At 33.0% G+C, this 24,053-nt stretch overlaps 2 protein-coding genes across 2 annotated transcripts; one reads left to right on the plus strand and one right to left on the minus strand.

Annotated features, from left to right (window-relative positions):
* Positions 1-8,428: 8,428 nt before the first annotated feature.
* LOC141662043 (uncharacterized) lies at positions 8,429-14,004 on the minus strand. Its single transcript, XM_074469096.1, has 3 exons — positions 13,822-14,004; positions 11,268-13,071; positions 8,429-10,534 (listed from the first exon to the last, which is right to left on the minus strand). The coding sequence occupies exons 2-3, from the start codon at positions 13,062-13,064 to the stop codon at positions 8,447-8,449; spliced, it is 3,885 nt and encodes a 1,294-aa protein (XP_074325197.1). The 5' UTR covers positions 13,065-13,071; positions 13,822-14,004; the 3' UTR covers positions 8,429-8,446.
* A 4,798-nt stretch (positions 14,005-18,802) lies between these two features.
* LOC141659677 (uncharacterized) lies at positions 18,803-19,336 on the plus strand. Its single transcript, XM_074466601.1, has one exon. It carries the CDS (start codon positions 18,803-18,805, stop codon positions 19,334-19,336), a length of 534 nt encoding a protein of 177 aa, XP_074322702.1.
* The last annotated feature ends 4,717 nt before the right edge of the window (positions 19,337-24,053 follow it).

The following is a 24,053-nucleotide window of genomic DNA, read 5'->3' on the forward strand; positions in this document are numbered from 1 at the left end:
ATTTACAATTTAAATTTAATAAATGAAAAAAATAAAGAAATTTCCCGAATTCTCCCTGGGATCCCCGTTTGGGAAGGGAATCGGAGAGTAAAATAATTTTCGTTCGGGAATCGGGGCGGGTTCGGAGATCGATTTTTAGTTCAGGGATCGGGGATAAAACTCTTGGACCACAAAATGACCCAATAGACATCCTTAATTCTCAATAAGGCGGGTTCGAGATAAGAATTGTAATTTTAAATCCGCCCCGTATTAAAAAATTATGTCCCAGATTCGACACATTTCCAATCCTCATCCCCGCTCCCCGGGGAATAACTTAGTCACCACCCCCGTCATGTCGCCGCGTTTAATAATTAAAGCTTAAAAGAAAATGGATAAAATATTATTTTATATAAATATTATATAATATTAAAGTAGATGCATACTTAACTTTAAATAAATTATTCAACATTTTTATTATAATATATATAACTGAGATAAATTTATTATATATAAATTTTGCATTACAAATATTATATTATATTAAAATAAATATATATTATAATAATATATTATATTCGGGGTGAGTCGGATTTTTCTTGCGGATATCATGTAAGTATTATATCCGCCCTATATTTTAATAAATACAATGTCGATTCATTTCCGTGACCCCTTTCTCATTTAAGCGGGACAGATTGGATTGAGACAACTGGCAAGTTCTTCATTTTTCCCGTCCCATTCAGGATCTGGACGAATCGGATTGGGACGGATTCTTCATTTTCCCTGTCCCATTGAGAAGCCTATTCCTATAGTTATTTATGGACGAATATTTTCCAAATATTCTAAAAATTTGAAAAAAGAATCTATATAAAAAAATAGAATGTATATTAGGTAAAATCAGTTGGGAGTGAGGTAAATTATAAAACTTGCAGAAGTCACCCACTACCCCCAACATGTGCAACCGAAACGTGGAAAAGTAATTGATATTTTGCAGAGGGTGGTGTAACATTCTAATATTAGAAACAACAAACTTTCTTACATACCTAACACTATCTACCCATTTTAATCACATGTCCGTTCCGTTACTTTCAATATTTTTCTTTTTATATTTTTTTTCTTTAAATTGGGAAATAAATTGTCGCGGGAGAATAATAAGAGTTATACCGATTAATTAAAAGTTCTAATTGGGTGAAGTGGCAAGAGTATAAAATTATGTAAAAGACTTTAGTGGAAATCAATAGGAAGAATAAGGATATACGTGTGTAAATATACTACTAGTATATGGGCAGCACCTCAGCCATGAATGTATTTAGGCATCACATTTAACTGAAAGCAAGCAAGACATATTATTACAACAAAATTTTCTTAAATTAGAAGTACACCATATTTATGATATTTTTAAGACATTTATTAGGTCGGTGTTTAAAAAACTTGGGAATATCGAGTGATTAAAATTTTTGAGTTTAATATCGATTAATTTTTCGAGGTACTCGAAATATAATTAATTATCTTTTATATTATTTATTTATAAAATATTTTAGGATACATACATACTAAATTTAAAAATTAATATTTTTCTTGTTCAAGTTTTTTACCGAATAATTTTTCTTCGAGTACTCATTATTCGATATTTTCGTGAGTTAAATCGAGTATCGATTTTTGGAAGGTACATTGTTGGGCCTGTCTCAGAGCTGCTCTTACCATGTCATTGCGGTTCAACACCAAGTGGGACCTCCATGGGAGCGTTGCAATTAGAGTTCCCAGCTATTATTGTAACATATTTATTAGATGAGTTACTACGCAGCAACTGATGTTACGATGGAGTATTTTAATTATCGTTCGTATTACTCATTAGATTAAAATCCAAATGAACTAGTACTGCTGCTACATACTCCTTTTGTCTCATTAAATTTTATACGTTATTTTTCGACATACTTTTCAATATTCATTTAAAATATAACTCCACGATATTTTTTTAAATTTTTTTTCCTAAATAAAATTTTATATTTAAATTTTTATTAAAAAAAAATTATAAAATTATATTTTATAAAAATATCAAAATAAGTGCAAATAATGAGAGGATAAGATCAGCACAAAACTGCCCCGAAAAGAACCAAAACAAAGAAACATCACATCAAATCAAACTAAACTGCCGTCGTGATGTTGAGTTAACAAAAATGTAGCTAAACTAGTGCAGAGAGGTAGACTCATGACTAAGATTGCGCAATATTTTAGGTAATAAAATATAATAAAATTAAACTTATAGAGTATTATTTTGCTTGGTCGTATTAAATAAGTGGTGTATAATAACAATAGGAAGGATAGAAAAATTAAATGGGGTAGGCATCAGCGTACTCAACAAACTGCTCCATCTACCACAAGTCCAGGAGGGGATTTTTATTTTAAGCTGTCACTTGTTTAATCTCTATCAAAGTTTCATTAAGAGAGGATCATGTTTATGTATGCATATATATATATAGTGAGAATTCATATAGGGCTCCCGGTCTGTAAAATTATTATTTAAGTGAGAACATAATATATACCGAAACAATGCCCAAAATACATAATTTTTCACCTTCAACGGCCCAAAATGTCCAGATGTAGGCGGACCGTCCAAAATACTCACGAAATACGTATTTCAGGAATGCGTATTCAGTCTTCTAAAATATAATAAAGACTACGCATGTCCAACATGCGTATTAACTTTTTATTTTTTTGGGAATACGGATGTTGAACATGCGTATTCTTTATAAAATGCGTATTCTTTATAAAATACGTATTCTTTGTTAAAATTTAAAAATCTGAATCCGCATCCCCCACATACGTATTCAATAGGTAAAAAAGGCGGAGCATCCCGTCAATAGGTATTTTGGGCAGATTTACTCAAATGGTGGGTATTTTGGTTTTTCACTTATGGAAGATAACACAGATATAAAGAAAATATTATTGTAAAATGACCCCCCTCTTAAACTTACGTAAATTAAACAAATAATAGTAGATTTTAATTTCAATTACTTAGCAAAAAGAGAAAAATTTAATTTCAATCTATTTATTTCAGCAGAAACGATTAAGGAGTTGATGCGTACACAACTTTAATTTATAATTTATAGGTACACACTCTTACATCCAGAATAACATACACATGGGCCACATTCGATTTTGAAACCATTTTTATTCATTTTTCTAATAATAGTTTGGTCTCTTGATATCAACAAAAAGTGTGCATCTACAAATTAAGTGTTGCACGTACTAGCTCTCATTATTTTATTATAATTTATTATAAATAATTTAATATATGTCAATATATTACTTTTGGGCATATGATATTTAATATACGTCAATATATATTATTAAATATTAATTATTATTTTGAATTTTATTTTTTTATATTTTTTTAGTTAACTCCACATTTTGATCAAATTGACCGATTTTTTTAAAAAAAAACACTTTAACTTGATTTTCGATTAATCGAGACGGACATGTCCGAACTCCCATTAATCAGTTAATCGTCCAATTTTTAGATCATTAATATATATATATATAATAAAATAAAAGCAGGTACAAAATTATACAACAAGTTGGTTAGCTGAAAATTGTTTATAAATTCCACTATTCCAGGACCGTACGCCGGGAAAAAGAGAAAAATGAAGCACGTCTGGGATACGATAGTTTAATACAGGATCCTCTTTACTCCCTCGGTCCCAATATACGTTTCCTCTTTTAACTTTCGGTATTATTCACGGTAAGCGATTGCCTACTAATTTACGTCTAATCTATAATATCAAACATAGTCATGAGTGATCTCGTTGGATTCGTATTTATCAATACTTTAATACAGTGAAATTTTTATATTTAATACTAATACAAATTTAAAGATATTAACGATCAAAAGTGTGCATTGACAAACGTGTCCAACACAAAGAGGAAACGTTTTTAGGGACGGAGGGAGTATTATTTTTCATTCGGTATTTATTCATATATTAATATTGCAGAGGTAGCTTTAAGAAGACTTTTGACACATTCCCGATGCCAACGAAATATAAAAATAAAGATCAAAAGAGAGGATTAGGTGCATAATGCATGGATGTAATCATCATAAAACCACGTGACCACCTTCCATCCTTCATACATATAAAGAATATTTAAAAATATAAAAGTCTCTGTAATAATCATAATAATAATGTAAATCTATGCTCCTTTTACTCGTCCTACCTATCACACCTCACTCACTTTATACATTGCGATCATGAGGTGCTTGTGCTGCATTTTGTCGGGCCAAATATTGTGGTGATTCAATCACCCAACAACACATAATATATCCATCCCTTTCATGATTTACTCCCTGTATAATTTTCTAGCTAGTATTTGATTGATATGCAGTTCAAACGTGAAGTTGAATCATTATCGTGTTTCCGGCTATGTTACTCGGCCACTTCTTCATTTTACCTTCAAGGATCCGTGTCGGACACACGATACTTGGACATTGATACTCGAACTCGAATACTTATTTTAGGTCAAAAACATATATTTTTTAAAATGTTGCCGAGTCTAATACTTTGACACGTGTTCATGTCGCACACTTCTAACCGATTCCGAGTAACATAAATTTCCGGAAGTATCATAGTAATCTAATATCCCTCTTCCGATTAGTCGAGTTGCCGAAAACTGGCCCCGGCAACAGGGAAAAACCCTTTTTCTATAACTAATTCAGCATGAACATGTTCACTCCATTTCATGGAAAGTGAAATACAATTGAATTATGAGGAAGTGAAAGGTTTTTGGATGCATAAAATTGTGCACTAGCTATCTCCATTCCATGGAAAATGTAAAAAAATGTCATGGACTTTGACACATTGTGGTTCATTGGTTGGGTGAACTGGTCCATGCGTCATATCATATATATGTACACACACATGTAGACACCGCATACTCGAGTTATGGTTTGTAGGCAAGATATTGATTGAGCACCGTTAGAAGCGTGAAAAAGGGCTCAATCACAGCCCCACGCTTAAATTGTAATAGTGTGCGTTCTCTTTAGGTCCCTCCAATCGACCCTCATGAAACTGACATTTCAGTTGGGTTACTCCTCCAGACAAAAATTGTATTTCACTTCATTGTCAAGTTACATGTCATAGTGTACATGCATAAACCTTCAACCAAACATACACATCTTCACGTACCAATCATTTTGGTTCTAAAATTTAACAGGCCACTACTTGGGTTCCAAATCAAGAGATTTCCGTCAAGTCAAGTCCCGGAGTTTAGGAAAAACAAGGAAACAAATGAATGCGAAAAAAACACCTAAAGGATAGTTCTACTGGTTGAGGCCGATAATTAACTTACAATCTCAACATCATGGATTCGATTTTAAGTTATGTTCAGATTTAAGTTTGGAATCATGATGATAATATTGTAAAGTAACCGGTCGCACTAAAATCTCAAAGTTCTCAAATCTTAAGGTAGCAGAGAAAGTCCCGAATATGATCTTGTACTCTTTAAGACTCTTCCTTAATTGTACGATATTGGTAGTAGAGAAAGTTATGAACATGATCTTATACTCTTTAAGACTCTTTCTTAATCATACGATATTTTTTGCTACGATTGAGAATGACAAATACTTTTCGTTATGATTGACAACAACAAATACAACCAATACCAATATTAATATAACAAACAATATTTGAATTAAATAAATGCGGGTGGAAGGATTCAAACCCGAGTTTCTCCCTAAATCAAACTCAATTACATATTAAGTATTCCGTCACAATAAATCTTAACATAATAGAAAAAGTTTCGAGCATGATATATTTTTTAACAAATATATGCTAGCACTCTTCAGAATTAATGTCGAAGGGAGAGGTCGATACAATATACCCAACCAAAAAAAGGAGGCAGGAAGGATTAAACGAGACGTATGAACGTAATGGTCCAGGGAAAGAGGGGGAGATAAAATAAAAGCACCCATATGAAAGTTTAGCACTAGTCGCTCTCTTTATTTGCTGGTGGTGGTCCACTTTTTTACCATAACCCCAGGGACCAACTCCTCGCATGTCCTTTTTCTTTAGGGGGTAAATAAAAAAGATAGCAGAAGAATTTTAAAAGTTGTTTCTTTTTTGTCTAAACATATTGAATTAATTTCATGTTCATGTACAGTGAAAGCTCATTCTTAATTTTAGCAGTGCAACTCTGGAGAATTGAGGGTAGATAGATTCTGCTTTTGGATTTACTACCGAAATATAACTAGAGGTTATTCAATTTTATACCTTAAAAAAGTTATTAAAAATAGTAAATTTTTACTCCCTCCGTCTCATAATATTCTTCCCATTTTGACTTTTCGTACTGTTCATGGTAAGCGATTGACTGGTAATTTACGTATAATTTATAAGATCAAAGATATTTATCAGTGATTTTCTTGGATTCATATTTATGAGTATTTTAATACTATGAAGTTTTTGTATTTAATACTAATACGAAATTAAAGATATTAACAATCAAAAGCGTGTATTGACAAATTTGTCCAACACAAATAGAAAACGTTTTTAGGACGGAGGGAGTATAATATAAAAATTAACTACCGTCACAGTTTTTTTACATTACATCCATCTTATACATTAAATATTAGTTGATCTCACTATTTTACCCATTTTTCATATTTTTTCTCATTAAATTTCAATTTTTCTTGGCCTCAATGTCCATTTCATCTTAATTTTCATGTTCATTTCATTCGTATAGAATTTAATGGGACGGAAAGAATATACCGATTATCTCAGCCCAACTCAGTCCAAGACATAAGAAATTATTCAGCAATTAATGAGTAGAAGGTACACAGTCATGTCGCACCAGGAGTGGAGAGAAACGTTACTGAGAGTGAAAGTACTGATCCAAATTGAGTGATCCAACGTTCGTCGAACATGTTGATTTAGTTTAAATTACCACATTTCTTAATTACGTTGCTTTTTATAATAATATCATTATTAAAAGAAAAATTTACATCCTAACAAATTAGGGAATTGGGATCGAATTTACTCTTGTCTAGCTCTTTAATGGTCAGAATTAAAATTTGTAATATTATATTTAAATATATATTTTTTTTCAAAATGGTGACCAAGGAGTATACTCTTTTCAATAGAACAACTACATTATTTATTTATTTGCTAAAAAATGATCATCAACCACCTTTTAGAATACTAAAACCCATCTTTGGCTATCATACCGTAATTATGAAATCTGTAGCCATTACTTTTTTTTTACAAATATGATTTATAATCTTACAATTGAGTGAATATATTATAATAATTCTTGGACCGAGCAAGAATCGAATTCAACACTTATAATGACAGAGGATCAAACTCTTAATCACTCGCGTCATCGTTTCTTTTTAAAGACAAAATCATATACAAATTTATTGGAATTATTAGACCAGGTTCACCATAATTTACAGAGAATATTATCAAATAACGGAGTAAACAAAGAGAATAATAATAAAACATAATAACAATAGATAGGCCCAGCCCAGGTGATTGATGATCAAATGATAGTAACAATTAATATGCCGAAACTAAACGGATCTGCACACCCGAATCTAAACATCAGTCTTTTTCTGCGACGAGAAATGTTAGATTTCCCAAAAAATTTCTTCAATTTTTTTTAATATGTTGATATGTCATGTAATAGATAGTAACCTTTCTTAAAATATTATCAAACCACGTATGTGTTCACAAATAAAAATTTGATAAAATGTTAAAACTTTCGGGAAAGATGTTTGGGTAACATAGCATTACTCGAGCTTCTAAGACTCGCACTTTAATTCTTCAATCTTTACACCTTCTCTCTTGGAAGCCTACAATTGTGCTTAATGGCCGGTTTGGGAAACTTGATTTATCAGGATTTGATCAAATAAGTTGTTTGAGAATTTGTATTTGGATTTCATTTGAAATTTAGAACATTCAAATATTAGTATAAACATGAGAATTTGAAATGACAACTCAAATTCTATCATTTGAAATGAAAGTTTCCTAACGCCCTCTAAAGTCTTTTGGCTCTAATGAACATATATTTTTAGTTTTAAAAAAAATTGAATGTCAAAGATTTGCTTTTTTCAACTTGTTCCACAAACTTTTTTAAGAAAAAAAAAAAGCAGAAACGAACCTCTGAAGATTTGAAAAAAAAAAATTCTTATATATTTGTCTCCGAAAATTTCTTCCCTATTTTTTTTTGAAACGCGACTCTTCCCACTTTTGGAAAGATTTAGAGAAAAACAGTAATATGAGACCAGAAAATACTTGAAAAATCGAGGATCATTTTACTTGCATTATTCTGAAACTAGTCAGGCAATTCTGGAGATGTTCCATAGCCTCAATTTCTAATAAAAAATAAATAAATTATTTATCCCTTGTCGTTTTTAAATTAAATAATGCATAGTTATCGTATTAATGGAAACCAGACGCGTAAATATTTTAATAAACTTGTATTAACCTTTTTTATTAGTACCAAGAGGACCCCTTACAAAGAAACTATTAGAGTCGGATTTCGAAGCAAATCCAGACTCGGAAGCTGAAGCAAACCTAGTTTCGGATGTAGTAGCAAACCTGGACTTGGTATAAACTTCTCCCGGTTTCTGCATTCGTTGGAGACCGAAGAGATGGTCACCCCAGATATCGTATCTAAAGCTATCGTCGCTTATGTTCTCATTCCTTGTTCCGACTGATTTCTGATCACCAAGCTTTGAACCAGGTGCCCGAGCATGTGGAGCAATAGGAGATGTTGAAGCGAGAGGCGGGGGAGCACTAAACATACTAGGGGAAGACTTGCCAATAGAAGGAAATGTTGCTGAAGGTAACAGAACCGGTGTAGCTATCCGTCTTGGTGTAGGAGACTTCACTTTACTATTTGAACTAGAACTGTTGTTACCATACTTTACAGAACCTATGGGGTCTAACATGTTTAACTTCGAACTCTTTTCCGTGCATGGATTCTTCTTGTCTCTCACATTGGCAAATGGACTCCTGACCTCGGGAGAAGGAACCACATCAGGGGATTTGGAACATGATTTTCTGGAATTGGAAGATATAACCGGGGACAAGGGGGATGAAGGTGTAGAATTGCCACTTTGACTACTCGAAACTTCAGTTTGACCTGTTAATCCTGCAGTAGAACTCTTTTTCTTCCTTCGACGTTTTCCTTTATCTTTTCCAACTTTAACTGTGAGTTTTTCAGGCTCGGATACATCTTGCATAGCTGCATTTTCAAGTGCGACAGACTTGGACAAAGAGGACAACCGCAATGTAGTTTCTTTCTGAGGATTTACTAATAAACATCTCTTCTGATTTAGATTACTCGAAGCCAAATTGACATCAACAGTTTTCCCCTGCTCCGGCTCATTAAATTGACCTTCAGAACATCTCGCACCAGATTCTGACACCAATGCTTCTCTGCTGAACCTTAAAAATCCACTGAATGTAGCAAGCAATGTAAACTTGTTACTCTCTCTGCCATTACAATGCCAAAAGGAAAATTCTCCTTGATGACTTGAAGTGGCAATTGAGCATTTTCTTCCACTAAATAGAAGGTTCTGGGGGTAAAAGGATAAAACCCGGGGACAGATGCGGGAAATTAGTACAAAAGTCAAGGAAGAAGCAAAGATAACCAGAAGCCATGATTTCTTCACCCTCATCCATAAAAGTGATTTTCTACAAACATTGAGCATTGACAGAGGGAAGCTTGCTTTCATAGGTATCACGAGAATACCAGTCGGCAAAGCAAGTTGAAGATCCCTCTGTACAATAGGTGCAGAGAAATCAGTCTGATGTGATATAATAAGTTTCTTGGACTCATTAGGCTGAAGAGCAAAACCTTTACAAGTATGTACAAGGAAACCATCCAACTCGCATCGGGCCCCTGAAATTTCAATTTTGCTCACCTCCACAAGCAAGTCTCCTGTGTTCTTTGCATAGAATTCTTTCACATATGGCTGTGGACAAGTGCTGTTGTTTTTTGTGTTTATCATGTCTGGAGATGAACGATTGAGTGATAAGGGTATGTTGAAATCAAATTCTATTCTATGCACTGGATTAGATCCTTCAAACAAAGCGAGTGACAGCGACCCCCCAAAACCTTGCAGAGATAGCCACTCAACACCAGAAAGATTGTTTCTAACTAGAGCCGAACTTTTCCACCAGCACCGACTTGACGGTTGAAATAGTATTGGACCAAATGTTGCCCTACCATATGGATGGACATAGGCCTCTGTTACTGCACTATCTGCTATCGAGAAGCCATACCTTGTTGGTGTAATGTCTTTATTGTGAACCAGAGAAGGCTGTAAGATCCCATTTGAGTCCCTGCACTCGTCAATAATCTCCCCAGAGTTCAGGATAAGCTGCATTACAACTGGTAGGTGGCTGGGATTTTTGACAGTGATCCATTGCGAATGATGAGTTCCGATTTCAACCATTGGAAATAGGACCTCATGCTCCTCGAGAACAGACATGTCCCTAAATCTGCCTTGAGATCTCCAATTTAGCAGTACTAGCTCATCAGCTTGTGCAATCTCCAATGCCTGCAAATAATATTAAACAAGAAAAAACGTTATTTAGAGCATAGTTCTTCCCAATGTTTTATCATCCACAAGTAACATGGGGGCACAATGGTTGTTGCTTATATTATTTACCACAAATACATGATTCAACAAGTACCACGATGGGAAGTAGAAAACCCACCAGGCAATGTGTCTTGAGAGAAGGAGTATCACAAGGTCAAGGAGTTTAAACAATAGAAAGTTAGCTTTCCCTACTGTGAACTAATTCTACCTACATCTGGCAGGTCGTCTACACAATTCTCAGTCATTCCAAGAGTAAGAGTCAGTGACAGTAAAAAAAACAAATCTTTCACTTTTCCTTCCATTTATAAAGCCGCAAATTAAGTTTGTATTTCCTATCTGACAGAAAAGCATTATATTGCAAGACCAAGTTGCCTAGTAGAAACCTTTCAAATTAGGAACTTTAAATCTATTACTAAATTTAAGGATTTTACACCGTTGCAAAATTTACTTTAAGAATAAGAATATCAACCTCAAGAATAATCGACTGCATGAGACACTGAGCAGCTGTATAAGTCATTGCCTCATTGCAGCTCCTAGAAGTAGAGTAAATGTTACTGTTATTTAAGCAGTTAACATATATCTCATTATAGACACCCTGAAAACTGGGGTTAATAATAACATTTGCAGTTCAGCACACAAAGCAGTAATACTGAAGTGATTAAGGATACATAATGAGAAAAAATGGAAGTACCTTGACTTGTGAACGCGACTGGATATCATTGTCAGTACTCACATCTTCGGAGAGATAATCAGAACTATGGCTTGAACAAATATGGATTATATCACTGCAAGGAACCTCAATCTGGGGATTGATCGAGTCATTTGTCGTCACCAAAACATTACAGTTCATGCTGATACTGGGAACATCAGACTCTGACTTGTGTGATTGATCAACAAAAGGAGCATAACTGACAGTAGCTACCTGAGTAACAGTGCCAGGAAATATTATGAGCCCTTCTACATATTTGAACTGTAAAGATTGAGCATTTTCTCCAGATGCAATGATTTTGACAACTTTTAGCAGATAGGGAACATCATATCTCAAAGACAAGGCTGCAAGAACTGTTCCACTATGATCACATGGCAGAAGCGCTTCAAGGGACACTGAAACGGGATCTGTAAGGTCACTGTAACTTGATGTGATGCTGACTTCAGCTTCAATAGGAACCATAATAATATCAGCCTTCTCTACTGAAGACCTCAGAACCTGAATGCACAAAGCACCAAAGATTTTTCCCTGACAATGCTGGAAGTCTAAATCTACAATGAGTTCAGTACTCTGAGGAGCAACCTCCCATTTCCTATGGGGTCTCATCACTATTCCTGGCATATCAACTTGACTAAGTTTCTTTCCAACCCACGTTTGCACACTAGGGTCACTAATTTCAGCATGGTCCTGTAAACTATTAATACTACAAATAGCCTGAGCCAAATGGGAAGTACTTCCTATGGAAAATGATACCCAAGCAATTACTTCTTCTACATAAAGGGTTTCGTCAAAGGGATTGAAAAAGGACAAATTTTTCCTCAACTTTCTCCCAGTAGGATCATCCAAATCAACCAAAGGTTCTATACCGTAAGGTGACTCGTTAGCAAAGCCTCTAGCCTGGATTATGAAACCGCCAAAACTTGTCTGTAAAATTAACTGGGCAGAGGACATGCCTAAATTTGTAGGTAGAAACACAAAACAAACTAAAGCAGCCTCACCAGGTTCCAAAGTCATTTCACTAAAATTGAAAGGATAAAACTGTGAACTGGTGCTATAAGGTTCATAAACATTCATACTGTTGTCACTATGTGTATTTTTCACTGTTAAGAAGGCTAACGAAGGTTTGTATAAATGATTTTCCCCCCAGTCAAGCAGTGGGGGGCTTATTTCTACCTGGAGAGAACCACCATCAGAAATATCAGATTCAATTTTGGCAGAGATCTCAATTCCTGGGGCTTTCCAATCAAGTAAAGTGCCTCTACAAGAAGTGACATCATCTTGGCCAAACAAATTGCTTTGGTGACATGAACCATCATGAGCACCCACAAGTGAGTTTAACGAGCAAGAAACAAACCTCCCATTTAATAACTTAAAGCTATCAAAGCTGGATGCCCATGTTGCATTGCCTTTACCATGAGTCGATGCTATTGACAATGTGTCATCTGACTCGACTTTAAAATCCTTTAGATCAGCCGAGTCGGCAATTTTCTCTTCTGACAAAAACCCGGGCAAAGTTGAAGGAAAGCAGAACAAATTTAAATTAGAACACACATTCTCAATACTTAGCTGAGCCACTGAATTACCCGAGAGGATTTGAGTATTAACCCCAGCTGCAAAATCATCATCATAATGCACTTTGAAATTTTCATTGTAAGGCCCACATGCATCACATTTCACTAAATTCTTCTCCTTACTTGTGGCACATGGTCCAGCATTTACAATACAGAACAGGGTGAATAGTAGTCTAAACACTCTGTGAACCGGTTTAACATGTCCCATGAAACCCCTTCATAGAAAAATTAATAAGGTAAATTAGCAAGCTGCAAGGTACTAAATAACTACAAAATTAGGCACCACATATACACCGTCACGCATGAATATATTGTACTACTACTTAATTCAATTCCGGAAAAAGAAAAACAAAGGTTATCAAATCCTAAGCCTCATAAAATCATTCAAACCACCACATTTTCTAAAAACAAGAAAAATACAATAAATCCTGCTCAATCAAATAATAACAACCCTTCAATGCATTTACAAATTTCTCAGCCTCACCGAATTAAATCCCTAAGCTCATTCAATCTAGCTGTTCTTCCGAAAAAGGAAAAACACCCCTTCATTTGATAGTACTAAAAACCCAATGCTTTAAATTCGAAAAATAAATTTCACCATCAATCCATCTATTCTTACTATAAACACTTATAGCCTAAAAACCCAAAACAATAACCATCTGCCACATAAAACTAAACCAAATGAAGCAATAAAATCAACAAAATCTAGTAAACACAAATTAGTACTATCTTCCATTTATTACACAATCATCTTCAACTGAAAAAAAACACAATACATGAAACCAACTAAAAAATGTGTACTAAAACAATAAATAAACTCTACTCTACAAGTACATAAATAGAAAACATGAAAAAGACTGAAGTACATATAAAAAACACAAACAAAAATATGGGTTTTTCAGACAACTATAAAAACAGACAAGGTACGATGTTAAGACAAGAAGTGAAGGAAGTGGAGGAGTTACCGATGATGGTCGGAAGAGTAGTAAAGTTTCAAACTTTAACGATTTAAAAGATGAAAAATGGCATTTAAGTAAATATGATGATGAAATTAATTAGGGTTTGTGATTATGGTGAAAATGGTTGTGTGTATAGGTGTATGTATACACAGAAGGGGGAGACACAAAGCGCTGATAACAGTGAATGAATGGTCTTGGAGAACGAGAGAGAATAAAGAAAGTGACATAGTACGTGAATTTACTATTTTGCCCCTGCTTTGGACTCTGCTCAACTTTATTCCAAATTTACAGCCTTTTTTATTTTGTATAGTTTGTACTGATATTGAGATGAATACAAAATTTAAAATTCCTTACCAAAAATTAATAAGATTAATTTAAATATATTTTAATATAAAAATTTTCGTTTGTAGATTTTTTATACTTTTTAATTCAATAAAAAGTTTAATTTGTTCTACAAATAATATTATGATAACCGGAGCAAGTTGTATATGTAGTTTTTAAAGAAGAATGCTTACTTCATCTAATATTTAACAATGCACTTATGTAGTAGTCCAGTAAGATTATTATTATTATGGCACTAGTAGTATTATAATAATGGAGTCTCACCTAGAATTCTGCATAAACTTCATTGGCAATAGTTTAAATTATATTAATTTTAGATTAAAAACATATTTTTTAAATAAAATTCATAACTGATTAATGTCATAAAAACACAGTTTTTTTCAGAATTCAAATAAAAATACCGAAGAAAATGACCAAAAGAATCACAATTTACGAAACAATATTAAATAAAATTGTGTCATAAAATATATAGTTTAGTAAAATTAATAAAATTATTATAGCTACCTCCTCGGAGAAAATACAAACTTTAAATTTCACCATATTGATATATGCATGCTGGGGCCAAAGAGCTGACACGGGAAGAAGAGAAGCTAAAATAAAAAATGACCAATTTAAAAATATTTTTTCAACGCTAAATATCCCAAAACATGAATTTTTAGTTTTGACTATTTTGATTTCAATTGTGTTTTAAAATAAATTTATTGAGTGATTTTTCTATTTCTAAATCAACCCTATCTCACAATATATGTTATAATCATCTAGTTTGTATTTCAAAATGAATCCACATGTGATTTTTCTATTCCTATTTGATTGAATTAGTACGAGCTCGTCATTTCTATTATATTAATAACTTGGTTTCAATTATTTATCACAAAATTGGATTGCCCTTTAATAAAGACAGCATCACAAAAATATAAAACAACATATATAATTAAAAATGTAAACAATGTCACTTACTTGGATAGAAGAGTACTTGATACAGCACACATGTACGTAACTGAAACCCTTGTGGAGTAATTAAGTAATGTGAAATATGAAGAAGTTAAAGAAAAGGTGTATTGTAAAATATATTAGTAAGCCACTTTATAGAGAAAAGAGTGTCTATTCATAAGAAGTCGTGACTACTGAGGGTATGGGTACAATTATCTTTTACCTTTTTTGTGCGTATAATTTATAAGAAAGTATTTAAATGAAAGAATAATATGACAATGTATCATTATTGTAAAAGTATTTTGACAATTTTTAGGAAAAAGAAGAAAACACTTTGCATATCATATTATTTTGTATACTCACATAAAACCATGGAGATATCTTAACTTATTGGAATGTCCATTTTTAATTTCTTTTGAAAAAGATATGTATAAATTTTAATAAATAATTAAGATGATCAAAAAGTCAAATGAAATATTTACTAGTATATATTAAAATTTCTTTGTAACAATGTAGTTAAATACAAATTTATCAAGTTTACGGTTACAACAATGTTATAACATCTATAAAACAAAATGGTATAAATAATATGTTGAAGCTTTGTGCATGCCTTTCAAAATTTTAATTTCATAAAACAAAGATAGCATGAATACTGTGATTTATTAACAAATAAACAACAGAGTGGTGACATGTTCATGTCCATTTTTTCATTGTTTATGAAAGATTCTTAGAGAACCGAGGATTGCCCACTTTTAAAGTCTTTGCACAATATTTTGGAGATGCTCATGCTATAAACCTATAGAAATTTATCCTCTTTTGCCGCAGGCAAGCAAAGTTGACTAACGAATAAATTGTATTAGAATTTTTGGCAAGATGATGAATGAATGTCTAAAATAGTCAAAGTGAAAATCTATTGTGAGACCATATATATAAATATAATATAATTATCTCAAATTTGAATTATTAAGAATACTAACTTAAAACCCGTGCAATGCACGGATCGCGCAATTTTTTTAATATTATATTATTTTTTAAATTTTTTTAAATTCAGTTCTTAATTTTTTTTATTTAAAACTTTAAATGATATGACTTCATAATAATTATATAAGTAGACGTATATGTTTATAACTTTTTAGAACATTTAAACTTATTTAAAGTGATAGCATTTGTAAGGGGAATGTTATTATAACGAAATTTTCATTTTATTGAGGGTAAAAATATAATGTCTCCATTATGTTCGGACCGTAAAATATATTATTTTAGCATGATGATTACTTAATCGATTAATTATAATTCTATAAAAGATATTTGAAAAAGACAATATTATTGATTGAACGATATAGTTTTATTGATGATTATATGTGTATTTTTTTTAAAAAATAATATTTATGTTTTAATTAAAATTTGATTTTTTAGTTTACATCAATAGGATACGAATTATACGTAGTCTAATATTAATTTGATTTATCTCGGATCAGTGGTTTACATTATTTTATTTTAGCCCAATACTCAATACACCAACCAAATCAAACTAATTATGTTTAGTTTAATTTTATTTTTTTAAAGCCTAGATCAGTAAGATAATTTTGTTTTAGATTGAATAATTAGTATCTATGATTTTATTTTTATTGGTCGAATTGTATTTATATTTTAGTTTTGTGTTAGTCTGAATCAATTGTATAATATATTTTTTTATCCTACATAAATAAAATATATTATTTTGTTTATCCAAGTTTTTAGGAGGATGGATAGTATTATTATTTTATCTTAGCCCGATTCACATGATATATCAACTAAATCTTAATAATTATATTTAGTTTGCTTAAATTTAATTTAGCCCGAAGTAACAAATTAGAATAATATAGAATTCGATATAAAATAGAATTAAAATATAAATTGGTAGAAGAAGTTGAATTTAATATAAATTATAATGTTATAAAGTTCGATGTAAAATAGAATTGAAATTAGTAAAATAATAGAGTACGTTGACTTCAATATCAATTAGAATTAGAATTGATCGACCCAATAATTAGAATTAGAAAAGGTAAGTGAGGGTAATTAAGTAATTTCAGCAAATACCGACCGACTAACTACCAATCTTTTAATGTCTCGTCTATTATAATAGAGTATAGATAGATAGATTGGTAAAACAACAGAGTACGTTGACTTCAATATCAATTAGAATTAGAATTGATCGACCTAATAATTAGAATTAGAAAAAGCAAGTGAGGGTAATTAAGTAATTTCAGCAAGTACCGACTGACCGACTACCAAACTTTTAATGTTTCGTCTATTATAATATAATATAGATAGCATTTATATATTAAAGATGTAACTCTTTAGTTTTGATGATCACAACACAGCAAACCATCATATTGTTATTTAATATTGTTTGCAGGATATATCAACTTAATGACATTGTTGTTTGAGTATCATGACAACAAGCTGTCATAAGACAGTGATCTATTTCAGCAAGCTATAATCACGTTATTCAGAATAACAGAAAGCCAAGATGGACAGTCCAGATTCAACAAAGAAACAGATTTTCAAGGAGAAATTTTAGGAATCTCTTTTAACGAATTGTAAGGACTTCTCTATTATATTATACGTGTTTTATATATAATAGAACTCAGATATAAAATGTTTTCAAACTTTAAAACAGTTCCTAATTTGTAGGAATTTGTTTTATCTTCAAACTCTATCTCCTACAAACCTGATTAAAACGTTTTATACTCATACAAAATAGAAGAGGCTTTTACTGATCGTTAAACATTCTTTCTCTCTTCTATTAAACGGATACCTAAACGTTGAAAACCATCGTAACTAATTTAAACGTTAGAATTGGATTCTAACTGTTGTAAATTGTTTTGAACGTTAGTGTATGTTTATATATGAAATTTTCTTGCGGTTTTTATGAAGTACTAATTGCAGCAAGAACACTCACAACTCACTGAACTTTATTGATTCTAAAATACTCTCGAGCTCTTAATTATATATACATGTTATATCTTAGAGAGTCTATAGTTTGAGTTGTAATCACTTTATCATTCGATTTGTATTGTTCAATTTGTATTGATTAGTTGATGGATAGTTGGCTAAGGGAAACAAGGGTTTGGTGAACTAGTGCTAGAGAAGTTTGTACTACGGGGTAGTATAGTACTTAGAGGGCAAGTTCAGAAACAGGGTTTCAGCAAGCCATTATCAACAGTTGGGATAAAGGGAGATATATTATTGTATCTTGTAATTGTAAACTTATTGTGATTCAATAATATATTCTTTTACCAAGTTGGTAAGGGACCTGGACGTAGACCATAGGGGATTAGGGGTCGAACCTGGATAAAATTCTTGTGTGTTCTTATTACTTTTCTGTAAATTATTTTCTGCATTGCATTTAGTCATCTCAGCTTACCATCATTGTCAGATTATTGAACTGTTTATAAAATCTCAGTAAGCTATTATCGGGTATTGAACTGTTTATAAAATCTCAGTAAGCTATTATCGGGTAAACTTTAAAACTAATTTTAGTTAGCCATAATCACCTATTCACCCCCCCTCTAGGTGTATTTTCAGTTGGTATCAGAGCTTTGGTATACTAATCTTTCTGTAATAGGAATAGTATTCGATCGAAATGGCTGACAAATATCCTGATGGAACCTCGGATTACCGAGCATCTCTCTTGCTTGGTACAGAAAACTATAACTGGTAAAAAGCTCGCATGGAAGTCTACCTATCCATGGAGCCACTAGCATTGAGAGTTGTTCATAAGGGTCCATTTGAGTTCAAGGACAAAGAAGATAAAGTAAAAGACATTGATGATCTCACGGAGGCTGAACTACTCAAATACAGTTTTAATGGAAAAGCTAGGAATTCTCTCATCAATGGGTTATGTCCTAGTGAATGTTATAAAGTCTCTTCATGCAAATTAGCTAAAGAGATATGGGATACTCTGGAATTGTATCACGAAGGATCCAAGAGCTTAAAGAAGGTGAAATTGAGCAAACTAATGAATGAGTTCGGAAATTTCAAACTTCGAGATGGAGAAACTATTCGAGAAAGTCAAGCTAGATTCCAGACAAATTTGAATGCCTTAAAGCAACTCGGCAAACATATCCCTCAGGAGGAAATTAACATGAAGATACTTAGTATTATGCCATTTATCTATGAACCAAAGGTAACAGCTTTGGAATCCTCTCCAACTATATATACTATGGATCAATGGGCTATTTTTTGCAAAATTGGAACAATTTGAAAGCAAAATCAAGGAAAGCCAGTCAAGTTCTATGCAAGCTCCTGTTTCTCAAATGAAGCAGTTAGCTCTTCATACTAATGACAGCTTACTAGAATCTGAAGATGAGTCAGATGAAGAACTAGCTTTAATATCCAGGAAGATCAGAAAGATGATCGAGAAGAAGAACAAGCTGAAAAGAGATAAAGGCAGATTTTCTAACAATAAGAAGGTCAACAAGGATTTAAAAGATCAGACATGCTTTGAATGTGGAAAGCCAGACCATTATAAGCAGGACTGCTACAAATTGAAGTCAAAACAGGGAACTGTCTTCAAGGATAAAAAGAAAGCTAAAGCTCTAATGACTTGGAGTGATGATGACTCAGTTTCCAGTGATGATTCAAGTGGAGACATGGTTAATCTTGCCCTAGTTGGACTTGATGATGATTCTGCTCGAGGAAATTCAGAAAGTGGCTACATAGAAAGTGATTCAGAAGAAAATCAGAGTGAGGTAAACTCTTGTAACTATAATTTATCTTCTGAAAATATTATTTTGGAACCACTAACCATACAGAAATGTGAGGATGTATCTATGGGAGAATATTATTCTCTTAAAGCTGAAAATAGCAAGCTAAAAGAGAAGAATAATTATCTCAAGACCATGGTTCAAGATTTTATGAGCAAAGTGGATACTTGGATTGACAAGAAGGCACCTACACAAGCTGACAAAGAGGCTGAAATCAAAGATCTTAAAGCTAAAGTTAGTCACGTGGAAAACTTCAACAAAATTCTCCTCAAAAGGAACAAGACTCAATTAATGAAGATCACAGAGCTAAAGAAGGAGATTGAAGCAATGGATGAATTTTTGGAACTGTTCAAACTCAGAGAATCAATCAATGCAGAACCTACAAATCAAGCAGAAGAACCATCTCAGCTAGCTGAAATCATAAGTCGGCAAGCTGAAAAGATTAATCTTCTCACAAAGGAAGTTGAGGATCTGAAAAGGGGCATGAGATCTTTTGTTCAAGGAGAAGAGAGTCTCAAATCAATGATGAACAACACAAATATTCCATTGGTCAGAGAAGGAATTGGAATGAATGCCAACAAGAAGGACAAAGCTCTAAGATATGAAGGAAAATATGGCATACCCTATGATTATGCTATGCCTTAGAAGATATGCAACAGATGTGGAAAGAAAGGGCATCTGGAAAAATATTGCAGAGTTCATAATGGACAGAAATCATATCATGGAGGAAACAAACAAAAAACAACTTACTATGGTCAGAATGGCATAACAAAGACAGCTTACTATCATCAAAATGGCAGAGTTAAATCACCCAGATTTATCCAAAAATGGATAAAGAAATCTGATTTACATGTTTTATATGTTTTATTTGCTAACCATGTCGGACCCAACAAACTTTGGGTACCAAAATGGTGAGTTTTTTTATTTATTTTGTAGATGTGTCTTGCCGCTCGAGTCAAATCGACTCAATGGATCTTGGATAGCGGATGTACTAGACATATGAGTGGAGACAAAGCACAATTCTTGTGTCTTCAGATGAAAAAGGGTGGAAGAGTGACTATTGGTGATAGCAAAACTCTTCAAATCCTTGGAAAAGGTAAAATAGGTAATAAACATATTTCAATTAATAAAGTTCAATATGTTAAAGGCCTAAAATATAATCTGCTTAGTATAAGTCAGTTATATGATGATGGTCATAAGGTTGATTTTGGTATTGAGAAGTGTATTATTACTATTGGTACTAACAAAGTCCCCCTAGTTGCTAGAAGGGAAGGAAATATATATATTTTGGACTTTGAGTTGCAGAAAACAGCTTGCTGTCTTGCTGCAATAGACACAGATCCTTATATTTGGCATAGAAGATTGGGTCATGCTCACATGGACTTGCTTAACAAGCTTTCAAAGAAGAAACTAGTCAGAGGTTTACCCAAAATCAAGTATGTCAAGACTGAGGTGTGTTCAGCATGCCAATTAGGCAAGCAAATTAGAAGTACTCACAAAGCAAAGAAAATGGTATTTACTTCTAAACCCTTAGAACTTTTGCACTTAGACTTATTTGGTCCAAAAGTTTATAAAAGTATTGGAGGTAAGCAATGTGGTTTTGTAATTGTTGATGATTATTCTCATTTTACATGAGTATTGTTTCTTCATACTAAAGATGTTGCTTTTATTGAGTTTGAGAAACTAATTAAGTTACTTGAGAATAAGCTCAATACAAAGCTTGTAGGTATAAGGAGTGATCGAGGTGGTGAATTCCAAAAAGACTTTATTTCTTATTGTGAAGAAAGAGGAATATCACACGAATTCTCGGCTTCAAGGACTCCACGACAAAATGGTGTGGTAGAAAGAAAGAATAGGTCATTACAAAAAACATCAAGGACATTGTTGCAAGAAAGCAAGCTACCTAGAAGTTTTTGGGCAGAAGCAGTGAACACAACATGCTATGTTCTGAATAGAGTCTTGATAAGACCGATTTTGGACAAGACTCCATATGAATTACTAAAGAAAAAGAGGCCCAACATCAGTTACTTCAAGATTTTTGGCTCAAAGTGTTTTGTGCTCAAGATAATTGGTAATGATGGTAAATTCGATGCTAAGTCTTATGAAGCTATTTTTTTGGTTATTCTATGAATAGTAAAACCTATAGAGTTTATAATTTGTCTAAGCATATTGTTGAGGAATCTATAGATGTTACTTTTCAAGAACCTAACAATGATCTTCCAAGAGATGAGGAAGATGATGCTGGTGAATCTGGACAACAACAAGCTGAAACAGAGAAGGCTATTCGAAAACAGCAAGCTGAAACAGAGACTGATTCCGGAAAACAGCAAGATGAAATTGAAACTGCCACTGGAAATCAGCAAGCACAAACTTCTACTCCAGTTGATGATGCAATTATAAATATGGCAAAAATGACTCTTGATGGTCCTAGAGGAAATAGAGCAAAGGATAAAATGTTAATCTATGATAGTGAAGACTTAGCTCCTCCATCTAAGATAAGGAAGACCTCTCATGAAGATATCTCAAAGCATTCATTGCCAAAAGCTACACGAACAGTGAATAATCACCCTGCAGAACAGGTTATTGGTGATATTACTGATGGACTCAGACAAGAAAAGGCACCACAAATTTTTTTGCTTATGTTGCATTTCTAGCATAAGAGGAACCCAAAAATGTCAAAGAAGCACTCGAAGATGAAAATTGGATCATGGCTATGCAAGAAGAACTCAATCAATTCGAATGATGTGATGTTTGGGAACTTGTCAAGCCACCAAAGAATGCTTCAGTCATTGGTACAAAATGGATTTTCAAGAATAAAGTGGATGAATTTGGTACTGTTACTCGAAATAAAGCAAGGCTCGTGGCACAAGGATACAATCAACAAGAAGGCATTGACTTTGATCAAACTTATGCTCCAGTAGCTAGATTGGAATCAATTAGGATGCTTCTTGCTTATGCATGCTACAAGAAGATCAAGCTACATCAAATGGACGTTAAAAGTGCGTTTCTTAATGGATTTCTGGAAGAGGAAGTTTATGTCAAGCAACCCCTTGGTTTTGAACATGAACAACATCCAGACTATGTTTACAAGCTCAAGAAGGCATTATATGGCTTGAAGCAAGCACCAAGGGCTTGGTACAAGAGGCTTAGTAAGTTTTTGATCAAAAATAGCTTCGTTCGAGGTAAAATCGATCATACTTTATTTACTAGGCAAAATGGTAATGATATTTTGATTGTCCAGATATATGTAGATGATATAATTTTGGGATCCACTAATGATTCTATGTCTGAGTGGTTTTCTAAGTGTATGAGTAGTGAATTTAACACGAGCATGATGGGTGAGCTCAATTATTTCTTGGGACTCCAAATCAAGCAATCAAAGGATGGCATATATGTTCATCAGTCAAAGTATGTGAAGAACTTGCTGACTAGATTTGGATTTGAGCATGTCAAGTCAAAATCTACACCAATGAATCAAAACAGCAAGCTGACTTCAGATGAAAACGTGATGCAAATTATGCAGGATGTCAAACTGATAGAAAGATCACAAGTGGTGTTTGTACATACTTAGGACAAAGTCTCGTATCTTGGCAAAGTAAGAAACAAACTTCAGTCGCATTACCCACGGTGGAAGGTGAGTATTTGGCAGTTGGTAACTGCTGCTCTCCAATTTTGTGGACGATTCAGACTCTACGAGATTTTGGAATCAAGTGTGGCAAAGTTCCAATCTATTGTGACAATACTAGCACCATCAACATATCAAAGAATCTGGTGAATCACTCAAGAACAAAGCATATTTATGTTCGTCACCATTTCTTGAGAGATAATACTACCAAAGGTAAGATTAAATTAGTTTTTGTGCCTACTGAATATCAATTGGAAGATATCTTTACAAAACCCCTTGGCGAAACAAGATTTTCTACCATTCTGTTAGATATATTTGAGATGTCATGTCTAATCTGATTTGTGTTTAGTTTTCAGAACTTAACAACAGGACATATCAGGACTTACTGGAAATCAGAACTTACTGAAGTCAGAACTTAATATCAGAACTTTAGGCGTCAGAAGATATATATCAGGACTTAAGTACGGGAAGACTTCAGATAAGGAATTAAGTTGATTTACAGGAGAAGATCTGGACTAAAATAAAAGAAGATATGCATTGAAGAGTTAGAGGACTAAAAGACTTGTAGAAGATATCTTATTGATATATTT

The sequence above is a fragment of the Apium graveolens genome, chromosome 5 (genome assembly GCF_009905375.1).
Source record: "Apium graveolens cultivar Ventura chromosome 5, ASM990537v1, whole genome shotgun sequence".
NCBI lineage: Eukaryota > Viridiplantae > Streptophyta > Magnoliopsida > Apiales > Apiaceae > Apium > Apium graveolens.